Here is a 14,107-nt window from a genome sequence, read left to right on the forward strand (position 1 = left end):
AGTTTCATTTTTCTTTATATAGGTCCTCCATTATGAAAAAATATCATAAGAACATGTTCAAAAACACAACTTCCATTGCAGTGTGTCTTTCAGAAACCTGTTTTTAAATTAAAATAAACAGAGGGTAGGATGCATAGCAGGGGAAAAAAGAAAAAAAAGCATTTTTGTTGAAAATTATTTGAATAAATGTGTCGTGTCTTCCCACATGTCGTGCAGTTTCCTTAATTATCTTGTTTTAGGAAAGAAAGGTGCTTGAATTTGCTGGATTTTTTTTCCACGGGCGTGATTAGAGCTCTGACGTCAGCCAGATTGTTAGGTGAGTCTCGCGCAGCCAGTCGCGCGGCCCTCTTGGAGCTCGCGTGCCCCTCCTTCGTGTTAAGATACGGTGAAATCTCTGGCACGCGCAGTCGTCATCGCCAGCGCCGCCCTGTTGAGAGAGGAGGCAGGAGACCCCCCTCCCCACCTAACAACAACCCCAACCCCACAGACTCGAGCGCAGCGACCCCACCCCCCCTACCCCCTCCGAGAGAGGGGACACAGTGAGAGAGGCGCAGTCACCGACTCGGGATCCCGGCTCCGTTTCGCCCTCAATCCGGGCCTAATGCTGTAGCAGACAGCGCGGGAGGAGCACGACAGAGAGACCACGCAGTGACCGAGGATCGGCGAGGGACAGGGCGGACCGGGGAGAGACGGGATTGCTCATTCGCTTGGAAACATGGGATGTACACTGAGCGCCGAGGAGCGCGCGGCTCTGGACCGGAGCAAGGCCATCGAGAAAAACCTGAAGGAGGACGGGCTGGTCGCCGCTAAGGACGTCAAACTGCTCCTGCTCGGTAAGAGAAGAGAAGAGCCGGGCTGCGGCCGCGGGGCTGCGGCGCCTCGGCTGCATGGGGCGGAGGTGCTCTCCGTGGTACTGATCCTGACTGCCGGCTCTCACTCTGCCCTTCGTTCTCCACAGGCGGCGGAGAGTCCGGCAAAAGCACCATCGTGAAGCAGATGAAGTGAGTGCAGCCTTTTTTTGGAGCGATTTCTGCGCTCTCCAACTCGAGTGAAAGGCCCGAGATTGCGCCTCCCCTGTCTGTACTAGGACAGGTTGAGCCGCCATGTTTCAGGAGGCCCCGGAGGAGCGCCGGTGACTTGAGCACCTCCTGCAGACCACTGAGCGAGGCTGCGGAAGGCCGCGCCGGTGCGTCCCTGCGGGGTGCTGTTCACGGCCGGGGTGCTGAAACGACTGCAGCGGGGACCGCGCGTCGTGGGTGTTGGTCCCGTGTCAGTGTGCGTGTGTCGGTGTGTGAATTACCGCGAGGTCACTACTGCTCCATTAGTGAATACCTCTGCTTTTAATCTTAATGGCTTTAAGTGCCCGATATCGCCGGGAGTACTTTGACTATAAAGCGGATTTACGCAGAAATATGGCTTCTAAAACCACATCTAAACCTACTCCTGTCTAAGCTAAATCACTCTTTGATGTTCTACACGACTGTTGTTTTTTCCCTTCCTCTAAACCTCTTAGTAAAGCATGATGTTTCCACATGGAAGACAGTTTTTGCACATTTTGAAGCATCTCCTCAGTTTGGCAGGAAGCAGATGTTCCTCTTCCTCCTAGCTGCTGCACCCTCCCTCCATACCTCACTTCACCTCATTACCCTCCCTGCGGTCCCTGGTATCCCATAACTTGCTGCTCTTCCCCAGACCCATGATGAAGGTCCAAATAGTGTTTACAAATACTCTCAAGGCTTGTTTTAGCCAAAGCAAGCAGCAGATTGATGGGTTTTACCACTCACCTTAGGTCGTAAAGTTTAGGTATTGAAGGTTACATGAATGGTGTGATCTGCAGCCTCTTCATTGTGACATAATGATCTGGGAGAAGGATCTGTTTGTGTCCTATTGCAGCGCTAAAGTGAAAGTAACAGGCCTCAAACGGAACATATGACCTATAACAAAGTGGAATAACACACACACAGTGGCGTAGATTTGGCTTGTGGATTTTATGAATTAAACAAGGGTGCTTCTGCTGCTGCCGCTACTCAGCTGCAGAAATGTCAGTGATGTCTATTTTTATACTTAACATTTTCAGACTCTCTGATTGGTCAAAGGATGTCATTAATAACTCATAGTGTCTGTGTTGGAAGTGTCTTAAAATCCACAGAGCTGACAAGAACAAATGACTTTTTTGTAAAATTAAGGCACATTTATTTGTTTTAAAAATGTTATTTTTGCTTTAACACATAAATAGAGCCTTAAAGGATGCTTATTTAGGAAGTTTTCATGGAAATATTCAATAGAGATCAATCTAATGTGCAACAAATTGATTCAGATGTGTGCAGAAAATTATTTTTTAAAGATTAATTCTGTAATCTATAATTTCAGTTTATTTTCTCCTGAAGGTTTTCTAACTTTAGTGATAACATATGTTTCAAATTCAAATGTTTTTTAACATCCTTTGCAGCTTGATTTGTTGGAGAATCTCACGTGTTCCCTTTCATTTAGCAGGTTAATGTTTTATTGCATAAAAGTGTTAATTGTGATGATGGTGGTGGAGATTCAGGCCAGGTGGCGGATCTCTGCGGTAAAACATCTTTTCATAATGTGCACTGATGAGATGAAAACGTGAAAAGCGTTCTCTCTTTTGCAAGTTGGGGGTTTGCGAGTACGGTTAACACGAGCTGGAATGTTGTGTGAGTTTATTATTTTTTTGGAGTTTAAGATGTTCTATCCAAATCTGGCTTGGTAGAGAGGAGTTTGTCCAGTCTTGTGTAGTAGCGATTGATTTGTGCTCTGATTGATTCTCCCCCATTACACATCATGCATTATAAATGTTTTAAATATCACATTACTTTCCAGTTACTCTTCACAGACTGAGAAAGTGATCAGTTCCATGCCCATTAAAGACGGGCACAACTGAAGAGGGTAAAAGGCGATAGAAAGTATCGGGAAAAGATGAGAGCATCCCTCTCTTTTACACAACACAGGAAAACAACCAGCAAATGTGGAGCTTTTATTGTGAGAAGAGAGTTCTTTTAAATGAAATCCAGGAACATATGGATGTGTGAGACCATTTTTCTGTCCTAGCTTGTTTCCTCTGAGATAATGTGTGTGCGCGTATGCAGGATTATCCATGAAGATGGCTTTTCTGGGGATGATGTGAAGCAGTATAAGCCTGTGGTCTACAGCAACACCATCCAGAGTTTGGCCGCCATCCTTCGAGCCATGGACTCTTTGGGCATCGAGTTCGGTGACAAGGACCGAAAAGTTAGTTTCATGCATGTCATTGACGTTTGATTTGGAACATTGTGAAAACAGAAGACTCAAGTTACAGTTAAATTAACCAATTTAAGCTCCTCACCTGGAGATAAAACAGAAATAAGAATATTTTTTTAACATTTTAATTGTTGGGTAGATTCAATTCTTGTGCTAATGACTAATATTTTAACCAGGCTGATGCTAAGCTGGTCTGCGATGTGGTCAGCCGGATGGAGGACACAGAACCGTACTCTGCAGAACTTCTCGCTGCTATGAAGCGTCTATGGGCTGATGCTGGGACTCAGGAGTGTTTCAACCGTGCCCGAGAATACCAGCTTAATGACTCAGCTCAATAGTGAGTGCAGCAAATAACACCCAAACTCATTTCTGTTGAAAGATCACCAGTTTTTTTATTGAACTCCCTGCCTGTTTTTAACAGCTACCTGGACAGTCTAGACCGGATTGGGGCAGCAGACTACCAGCCCACAGAGCAGGACATTCTGAGAACCCGAGTGAAAACCACTGGCATTGTAGAAACCCACTTCACCTTCAAAAACCTTCACTTCAGGTAAAGAAGCCTTTTGCAGCTTCAGATGACTCGGTTTTGGGACTTTCGTTCTGAACTTCTTACCTCCTTTCAAGGCTGTTTGATGTTGGAGGTCAGAGGTCAGAGAGGAAGAAGTGGATCCACTGCTTTGAGGACGTGACCGCCATTATCTTCTGTGTTGCTCTGAGCGGATACGATCAGGTTCTCCATGAAGACGAAACAACTGTGAGGGTCTTTGAGTTATTTCAATATGAATGAAAGACTTGATCCTGTGACTAATAAGTAGGAGTGTGTATTGGCAAGAGTCTGGCGATACAATACGTTTTCCAATATGTGTCTCACGATACGATACGTATCGCGATATATCCCGAGACAGTACCAGAACCATTTTTCACTTTTTTTTAAAGAGTATGACTAAGAAGAAAGGCTGAAAGAATTAGGGGAGATCTTGTTGTATTTTTGGTCGTGGTGCAGAACTGCTCAAAGAGGCTCAGTATGCTGCCAACTAGTGGTCGGAGGTGGAAAACCAAACTGCAGAAAGCTCTTAATTAAATTTCAACATTTTAAATAAATAAAAGTATTGCCAAACGAAATATTGCAATATATCGATTTTTCCTTTCATCCTTACTAATAAGCAACTGGTACAATAAAGTTTTTAAACTACAAATGACATTTTTATTCATTCAAAGACAAAAAAGTTATTTGTATCTCAAAGAAAAACACAAATAGGGGTATGTTTTTTTATACATGTGGCTGTCACCAAATTTAAACTGATTTGTAATTTAATTGCAGGAGTTAAAGTTTTAAAATTCTAGATAATTTCTCTGTTGTAGTCCTGGTACGTGAGGCTCATTATCGTACGTTTTGTCCTACAGAACCGCATGCATGAATCCCTCATGCTTTTCGACTCCATCTGTAACAACAAGTTCTTTATCGACACCTCTATCATCCTGTTCCTCAACAAGAAGGATCTGTTTGCCGAGAAGATTAAGAAATCGCCGCTCACGATTTGTTTTCCGGAATACACAGGTGAACCCTCCGTTTTTTCCTGAAACTTCTACTTCCGTCTGGGCTGGAGTTTGTGTCTCACACTTCCCTTCTCTGTCCTCCACCTCCTCCTCCCTCTGACTCCAGGTGCTAACACATACGATGATGCTACTGCATATATTCAGGTTCAGTTTGAGAGTAAGAACCGCTCTCCCAACAAGGAGATCTACTGTCACCTGACCTGTGCCACAGACACAGGAAACATCCAGGTAGTGTTTGATGCCGTCACTGACATCATTATTGCAAACAACCTTAGAGGGTGCGGCTTATACTGAAGCCCGGCCAGAAGCACAGAGGTTGTCTATGGAGTGTGTGAAGTGTTAATAATGGTAATTTTGATGATACTTAAACACATAAATATGTAATTCTACACGTCCAAATGGACCCAAAGAGCTGCCGTCAGACACCACACTGGATTATTGCCATGATTTGTTCCCTTCCTTATTTGAAGTATCCCTCCCCCAGTTTTGTCTTTAAAAAAAATGTGTTTTTAAGCTGAATGTTTCCATGTTTTGTTGATGACTATATCAACAAATGTGAAGGTCAGAAGCACCAGTGGGTTTATTCAGCTGGAGCCTTGTCCCGCTAAACGTCCACACATGTAACACACCGCCTAGAAAGGAAGGAGGGACGCCGTCCCACGTTCGGTGGCAAGTCCTGACATTTGAATACAGCCTCTGGTGCTTCGTTTCGGCGTGCGAAGGGTGGAGATGACGATGATACCGGTTTTGGGGAGGTGCTGTACTCGTGGCTGAGGGTCATGGATGGGAAGAAGGAAGCTGTCGTGAACTTTCCTTCAGAGCTGTCGGAGCCTGAAGGGTCTGTTCCAATCAGCTTTTCTTGTTTTATTTGCAAACACAATGAAAGAGGAGTGACTTCTGTTTTGGAGCGGCTGCCCATTGCCATTGCCCCCTCCCCCCCTACTGTAATGTTAGGTAAACCTGTTGAAAAGAAGGAACAATTCATATCGGTGCCAACCATCTGATAATAACAGATAGAGGACTAGGGTCGATAATCATAGCTCATATCTATATTATTTAAGTAACAAATATAATATTTTACTATCATTGAATAATTTATTAAAGCCTCATGCCCTTCATGCCTCCTCCTACCTCCAGAGACCCCCACCGTGCCACATATTTATTTCCCAACGAGTCAAACTTGGGTTCAGAGGGAGGAAAGGCCTCCATTAACATCTGTGTGCTCCAAGAAATAGAAGACTGCACAAGGAGAACAAAATCATTAGAGGCAGCCTCTGTCTGGGGAGTTTTATCTTTCCTTTTTTTTTGTCTTAAGATCTTTGTTTCCCCCTGATTAGTGAACAGGGAACAATTTCTCTTTTCACAGAGGACAAAGTACAGCTCTCCATTTTCACCTGTGCACCCAATCAAGTCATCTTCCCATCCCTGTATTCTCTTTACCCATCACATATCAATCCTCATACCCTCTCTTCATTTTCACCTTAAAAAAGCACCGTACTGTATATAAATATATGATTACACCTGATCAGATTTTTTTTTTTTTACTGTGAATGTTTTTGTGCTGCACCCCCATCCTATTCAGTAGTTTATTGGTTGCTCTCATGTGGAATGTTTGTGCTGAGCCAATCGAATGTTGTGTTTACATTAAAGCCACATTTTTCCTAACGACTCCTGCGCTGGTGGTCTGAGTGTGATTACACCGCAAGGTAACAGAGGTGATGACAAGCTGTGCTACTCCGGCTTTAATCTGTGCCCGGAATTAAGGTTAGGCAAAGGAAATTAGGCTGAACATTATGAGAGTGGACCACTTTTAATGCTTCATTGCCTTGTGAACAAAGCTTTGCGTTTAGAGTCCGAAACACGAATAAAAGATTGGGAACAGGTCTTGCATGGCAACAGGGCAGTGCTGAAACGTGGCGGATGGTAGGGATCAGAAGCGCAGCACAGCAGCTCTCAATTTATTAGGTTAAAAGTGTTCATCATCACAGACAAGGAGCTATTCATATATTGAATGACTGGGCTGGATCAGCTGTCTGACCTGCTTCTGTCAGTTTAATGGGTATGATGTTCATTACTGCTGTGCTTCACTGACATACCCAGAGCTCCACTTTCTTAGTGTCCTGATTTCTCGCAACCAGCTACAGGTTAAGAAGTAGGAATTCCCACTGTGACACAATTGCACACTTGTGGTTTTAATTACAAAATTTTACATTTAATTAATATTAAACACCCCCCCCCCTCCTCCACTCCCATTTGCTTCACATCACGTGTCTCTGAGTGCTCAACTGGAGCTGTAGCAGACTGGCATCAGCCAGGTGAGCCGCGACAGCGCTCTGGAACAATCAGAGCTTTTGTTTTAAACCAAAGTAAAGCCTCAGCCATTTCATGTACAGAACCACGGATACCCCCCCCTCCCATGTGATCTCAGGTGGGTAATGCACAGCACTGTAAAGCACAGGCTCTTCAGCTACAGCCGCAGCCTCTTGATGTCTTCGCTTCGGAAGTCGATCCGCAGAGCCAGAACCTGACGCACCTCGGCGGGAGTCAGCCGCCACGTCAGCGGGCCTGAGTTGGGACCCCAGTAATCCAAGATTTCGGTTACCTGAAAGTACAAACATGAAGACGTGAGCATGTGCACTGACAAGTTAGAATATTTTCTAATGTGATTTTTGTCTTTGGATAGTTTTATTGCTCCACTGAACCTGATAAAGTCTGAAACCTCTGTTAAGTCTGCGGGCAACAATACAAAAAAAAACGTAAAAAAAAAAAAAAAAAAAAAATCAACTACAAAATGTGCTAGCTAGACTAATGTTTAAACCTTTCCTCATTGTTCAGTTTTATATTGCATCCATTGTACCATTGAAACAGGAATTCATTTTTTTTACCGTTGATTTTTGACACTTGTTCATAGCAAAACGGGAGAGAAATCTTATAGCTTTGGGTGGTGGTTATTATTCTAATATAACTGACAGATTGTACACAGAAAGTTTATTAAAGTTGATTTGAATTTTTAGCATCCTCTGTATGTAAAGTTGTTGTGAAATGGCTCTATCAAAATATAACTTAATTAAATTAAAATCCTGTTTATACAAGAGAACTGGCTGAATTGCTGATGTAATTCAATATTTTTGTTTCTCTGTGACTTTAAAAAAATGGCATGTAATACATAATATTTATAAGAGGCTTTTAAAAATAACGTTAACGTTTTAAGAGGTCTTACCTCAGTTATCTTGATAGTCAGGAGAGCATTTATTGAGGAAAATGTTTCTATATTTCAGTTTTAGTCAACAACCAAAAGTAGCTGCAGCTAAGAACAGAAATTGTGCAAAAGCTTCTTTTTGTTTTTTAAAGTTGAGGAAATTTTACGTTTAAGTTGAGATATAAGCTGTTGCTATTTTTGATCAGAAATTCTAAGTGTGGAACCCAAAATCTCCAGACAGAATTTTATTTCCTAAGTTGTAGTATTATTCCACTTGACTTACCTCAACAAAAAGAGATAAAATCTGTTTTTTAGGGACTAAAGATCAACGAATTACACCACAAATGATGAGCCCTCTGATCAACTTGAGGTCCTAACTTCTTTTAAATCTTATCACAATACCTGAAAGTGCTACTAAAGTAGGAGGAGCTTGTTGAAAGTAGAATACTTTGATAAGAGAGTGTAAAGAAAACAATCTAAATTACCCTCTCCAGGTTGAGGATGGTTGCCATTTGTGTGAGGCGAGCAAACTTGTCTCTGATGGTCCAAGTGGTGACAGTGGTGAGATACGCCACAAGAGAACGAAGCTCTTTATCAAACTGCAGCCCTCCAAGCTACAACAAAAGGATCAGACTCAGTTAAAATATGCAGAAATGAAACTCGTGGACACAGAAATCTGAGCCTGCAGCTCTTTTTCCTTTTGTGAACAGGAAGCTCACTGCCATCTTGTGGCCATGTTTAACTTTTCACCCTTCAGTTATGGTAGAGGTGTGTATTGGTAAGAGTCTGGGGATACAATAAGTATCGCGATACACTTGCCACGATACTATACGTATCACGATATGTAACAGAGACATTATTAAAGATTTTTGATTCAGTACACATCCTTAGATAAACCGAGTTGTACATGTCTCATAACAACAGCTGCGAGGCTCAGAGTTCACACGGGTTTGTATTTATCACAAGATGGTTCTTTCCAGGTCTGGTTTTGTTTTGGTGCGGTGTAGAGTTGCTCAAGAAGGCTCAGTGTGCCGTGCTGCCAACTAGCAATCAGGGGTTTCGGTGGAAAACAAAAGTAAGACAATGAACTAAATGTTTAGTCATACATAATTAATTAAATATTGTTTTGGCAGCATTTTATATCAATACATGTATCGCCGATTGCAGTATCGCGATATTTGAGTGAATCGATATTTTCTTACACCCCTAATTTATGCTCCGTCTGTGCTCACCCTGCTAAAGGAGCATTTGAGGACTGTCTTCTCCATTTCAATTGCTATTAGGCTAGTCATCAGGCTTGTCAGAGTGTCATAGATGACTGGAGAGAGGGCCGCCTGGAATAAAGGAAGAAATAAAAGTGAGGATCGTGAAGAATCACAAGGAATCAGCAGACTACAAGATACAAATACCTTAAACTCTGCCATGAGCTGCTCCAAGTTCACAATGAGCTGCTGCACCCACGGGTCATTCGCTTCATAATCATTAAACTCTTCCTGTGAAGACAAAAAATAAATTTAAAAAATCCAGAAATGTTTCACAACTTGTTTTTGCTAACAAATGCGAAGGCCATACCTCTTCTATGTTGTGTGAGATGGACAGGAAGCTGCTGATCCAGGGTTTGACTTGAGGCTTTATGGCTGTAGTGTTTAACTCAGTCAGACCCTCCTGAAAAATAAAACAGACATTTTTACCATAAAAGCACCACAGGGGTAATTTATAAGTGAGTGTTCCAAAATTCAAATAAGTATACTTGCTGAAAATTCAAGTGATAGTGAGATTTAACGTATTCTAATGGGTAAAATGAATGATCCTCTACTGGACTCATCACTATACTAGTGAATTTCTATTTATTTCACTCAAAAACCTAAACTGCTGACATATAAATGAAAGTTAGGAAAGTAGTAGTTATTGTAAAAGATAAAAAAACAAAGAAAATCAGAGAAATTGTGACCAACCTGTAGGAGATCTTTGAACTTAGTGGATGTGCTGACCAGGTCAGACAAGCAGCTTTCAATTTTGGCCTGCTCTCCAGATCCCACTCCCTGACTAAACAGCTTGGAGCAGTCATTCTGCCAGGATACAATTTTAGTTTGTAAGAAAAACTTTTAAGTAGAGGCAGATCCTTGGGAAGAGATGTCGACTTTACCTCCAAGTTCCTCTTTAAAGTTGTGATATTCTCACTGCACACCTCCACATTGTTCAGGGTCACCTGTGTGGGGGGAATAAGAGAGAAACGTAAAAAATATAGATTGTTATCCTTCATGAGATTCCTCCATTAAATAGGAAGATTTTTTTAAGAAATTGGTTTAGAAACACAATAGCTTAACAGTCTCAGAGTGAGTCAGAGTTATGTGCGCTTGTTTAATCTTTCAATTTACCAGAAATGCAGCCTTGGCGTCCTCTGTGCTCTCGATGCCCATAGTATTGAACTTGCCCTGCTGTAAGCTGCTCTGCATCAGGCTGACTGCACTGCTCACGCCGCGCTGGATGTCCTGGAGCGTCGTAGCTGGGAAGCCCTGCCGGAGCTTATTATACAAGACCTCCCTGATGCGTGAAAGAGATGATCCACATGTAGGGATTTAATGCAGCAGACAAAAAAAAATAACATTGAAGGAGTTATGCTAATATATTTGGTGCACCTGAAGTCAGACTCCAGCACAGAGTTGGCATGATTGATCATCGCACAGAGGCAGTCAATGTTGGAGCTCGACAGAGCTCTGCTGATACATTTCTTTACTATGTAGAAACAGTCGTCCACCATGCTGCTGGTCAGCTGACCCTTCTCATAGGTATCCATAGATACTGCCTGGTGAAAAATGAAAAAAAAAAAAATAAATAACCAAGGAATAAACATATATGCACTGCAAGAGTAAAAAACCTGAAGGATTTGTTGTTGAAGACACAAATTAATTAAACTAACAAGAAAGCTGTCAACCTGAACATATTAAAAGATCAGTGTTTACTTATATTTTTTTACTTTTAACATGAATTTTTCAAGGCAATACAAAGATAAAATTGGGAGAGAGTTGTTCAGCAAGACTATATATTTACAATCAAATTATCCAAACTAAATATAAATGCCTTATAGAAAAGTCCAGAAAAAAGTAAAATAAAAGACTTTTCTTATGACCTGCAGAGCATTACAACTTTTTTTTAAGCTGGAAATATTTTACATGTCTAATACACACAGACCTTATTAACTGATTCCCTCATGTAGTACTCCTCCATGGGAATGTAGTAGCCTATCAGCTCCTGCATTGCCCGGCTCAGTGAACAGTGTTTTAGTAGTTTCTCCACATTTTGTTGATGCTCTGAGGATTCAAAACGATGTGAGAAAAGAAAGAGGACAGACAAAATTAAACTAAACAAGTATTTTTACATCTGATCTTGCACCTTAAAAGTTTTTAGTACCTTGCGTGATGCTCTGAGGGTCTCCGACTTCAAAGTCCGCCATAATGCGGCGACGCAGAAAACGCAGGTAAAGCTCCGCCCGGGCGTTCATCAAGGTTACTTCTGCAAGCACAGGGTCCAGTTCCCTGTTCATGTGGGACATGTGATCAAACATGAGAAGGAGCTGCATAATAGTCTCTATTAACACACACAAACCCACCTTGGCTCGATCCTCTCTCCGGGCATGCTCTTCATCATGCTGTTCTGGACAACCTGAAACTAAAGGACAGACCAGAGGACTTAGGAGGAGAAGACATGTAGGAGAAGCTGCTGGTCGGACGTCAACCTCACCTTGTTGAGGTATCCTCTCTGCTGGATGAACTTGTCTACTATTTTCTGGGCCTGACGATCACACTCCTCCTGCAGGTGGGTGATGAGCGTGTACAAGTGGCCTGGACCGTAATACGTCTCTACGATAGGCTGGTGAGTCTCAATGACACGAGCGATGCCTGCAAATGGAAACCAGCTCGTTGAGAGTCTGTAATTGTGTTAAAAAAAAGGAGACAGTCAAAGGTTCTGACCTTCCAGCAGTAGAGTCAGGGTGTCTGCAAATATCAGCAGAGCTCTCTTCTCGCCCAGATCGCTGCCTGTCGCCAACAAAAGGTTTTCCTCTGCCTTGGAAGCAAGCTGAATGAGAAAGTGCAAATGTTTTTATCCAAAAGTGGAAAAGGAACGTTTTTCTTGGAACTGCACATGCAGAAATAAAAATGGTCAAGATGTAAAAAAAACAAAATCCTCTTATGGTACTAACCTGACTGCAGAGATATTGACCAAATCGGGCAAGGCCCTGCTGGTGAAGACCCAACAGAGGGAAGATTTTGAAAAACCTCTCAACCTGAGCAAGGTCAACTGCTGCAACAGCCTCATCCAGCTTCTGGGAAACGATGACCTTCAGTTTCTGCTCTGCCTCCTGCAGCAGGACCAGACTGGCGTCCACAGCGCTGCCTGGACAGCCACAATGAGACATTAGGGATACATGGAAGTTATAAATAAAATTGTTTGACAAGAAAAGTGTCAACATCTAGTATTAATTGTACTGAAGTTGTTTTAAAACAACAAATAAAACAACCAAATTTCCTCTCTTTTTAAATATTAACTTTGACAAAGGTTTGGCAGGTATCATACTCTCTTCTCCCTGTCTGCTCAGCTCAATAACCGACTGGTCCAGAGACAGGTATCGATGGATGTGTGCAGCAGCCTGTTCATAGTCTTCATTGCGCAGAGCGGTCTGCACTCCATCTGTGCAGAATTTCAGATCGAGTATATCATCAGCACGCTGGATGACGTTATACAACCGTGTCTGCAAGAAAGAAAAAAGAAAAAAAAAGGATAAGACACTAAATAAAACCTCTAACTGCTGGAGTAACACAAGAGGATGTACCTTTGCCAGATCCAACTGTCTGACTTTTCGGCTGACGTTTTCTGCCAGACTGCAGGTAAAGGTGATCATGCCTGACAGTTGACTGGCATCGCTTCCGATAAGCTGTAGACTCGGTCTGCAAAAAGGAATTTTGCACAGAATTTTACACATCCTAAAATGAAAAAGCTCAGCAAACCAGCTGCTATTGAAAGTAAGAAAAGTAAAATATGTGTTTACCCCATTCTCTGCAGTGCCTGCATCTTCTTATGAATCGATGCTTCCTGACCAACAAGCCTGTCCAGCTCAGCTTCCACTCCTTTCTGTTAAAAACACAGGAAATACAGAATTACTTTTTGTACTCAGAAATCCTGAGATGAGCAGTACAGTTGGATGTTGTCAATGTTGTCAGTAGAGCTTTGTGAACTGGCAGATTACATACTCTCTGTGGTATAGCTAGAGGGTAAAAAGGTTTGATCCTAAAACAGAACCTTGAGGGATCCCACATGGAAGCTGAACTGTGTTGTTAGAAAACAGAACCTGACTATCCAATTAGATCAGAAAGTATCCTCATGATAACAATAGTATCAGATGCTTTAAAAAAGGCTAAATAAAACCACAACCAAGCACCTAAATAGCAAATAACTTAATTTAAGACCCCTTTAACCATCAGATAACTCGTTCACTACCACAATACGAAGCAAACGTTACTGTTAAAAGGTAAATAAAGAGCTAGGTGGTTGAGCAGGACATGGTTGTAGCATCTCCAGGCTGTAGATGTGCGGAAGTTTGACGACACTGTCAACAAATAGACGGCTTCTCGCGTGTTCTATACGAACCTCCTCTTCACATAGCTGCTGGTAAACCTTCTCCAGATCCTCGAGCTCCGTCAGCGAGGAGATGGTGTCCATACTCACGGAGCACAAGGAGCTAGAGTTGCATCGTTTCGCTGCCAGCGGTGAGATGTCAGCCATCTTTGGCTGGACGGGAACTTGTCAACGTCATCTCTCCTGTTCCCTGAATTTAGTCTGTAAGGCAGTAGCTCCTCGAACGGTTTTTAGACCATTAAACTTCACCAGTGTGAAGAATTGATAAAACACTTGATACAAAATGTGTAATTATATAACAGAATCTCAAGTCTAGCATTGGTTAATTTATGCGGTAATACATTTAAACCGGAAGTACATCCTGCGAAAAAAAACTCTGGGAATTAATTTTGAATACGGCACAGACGCATGACTGTGTGTGTTTTGGTAAATGTTCAAATATACATAAAAAAATCA

The 14,107-nt window shown here is 42.3% G+C and overlaps 2 protein-coding genes across 2 annotated transcripts; one reads left to right on the forward strand and one right to left on the reverse strand.

Annotated features, from left to right (window-relative positions):
* The first annotated feature begins 390 nt into the window (after positions 1 to 390).
* gnao1b (guanine nucleotide binding protein (G protein), alpha activating activity polypeptide O, b) lies at positions 391 to 7,912 on the forward strand. Its single transcript, XM_024295422.2, has 8 exons — positions 391 to 833; positions 959 to 1,001; positions 3,111 to 3,252; positions 3,438 to 3,598; positions 3,683 to 3,811; positions 3,886 to 4,015; positions 4,666 to 4,819; positions 4,925 to 7,912. The coding sequence occupies exons 1-8, from the start codon at positions 716 to 718 to the stop codon at positions 5,110 to 5,112; spliced, it is 1,065 nt and encodes a 354-aa protein (XP_024151190.1). The 5' UTR covers positions 391 to 715; the 3' UTR covers positions 5,113 to 7,912.
* On the reverse strand, positions 6,613 to 13,844 carry cog4 (component of oligomeric golgi complex 4). The gene is made up of 19 exons (XM_024295421.2): positions 13,664 to 13,844; positions 13,065 to 13,147; positions 12,849 to 12,963; positions 12,593 to 12,767; positions 12,219 to 12,412; positions 11,989 to 12,094; positions 11,759 to 11,916; positions 11,628 to 11,686; positions 11,429 to 11,553; positions 11,210 to 11,328; positions 10,657 to 10,823; positions 10,396 to 10,561; positions 10,164 to 10,226; positions 9,973 to 10,086; positions 9,590 to 9,682; positions 9,427 to 9,510; positions 9,250 to 9,351; positions 8,503 to 8,631; positions 6,613 to 7,420 (listed from the first exon to the last, which is right to left on the reverse strand). The coding sequence occupies exons 1-19, from the start codon at positions 13,796 to 13,798 to the stop codon at positions 7,286 to 7,288; spliced, it is 2,322 nt and encodes a 773-aa protein (XP_024151189.1). The 5' UTR covers positions 13,799 to 13,844; the 3' UTR covers positions 6,613 to 7,285.
* Between the last annotated feature and the right edge of the window lie 263 nt (positions 13,845 to 14,107).

Source organism: Oryzias melastigma, linkage group LG3 (genome assembly GCF_002922805.2).
Source record: "Oryzias melastigma strain HK-1 linkage group LG3, ASM292280v2, whole genome shotgun sequence".
Taxonomy (NCBI): Eukaryota; Metazoa; Chordata; class Actinopteri; order Beloniformes; family Adrianichthyidae; genus Oryzias; species Oryzias melastigma.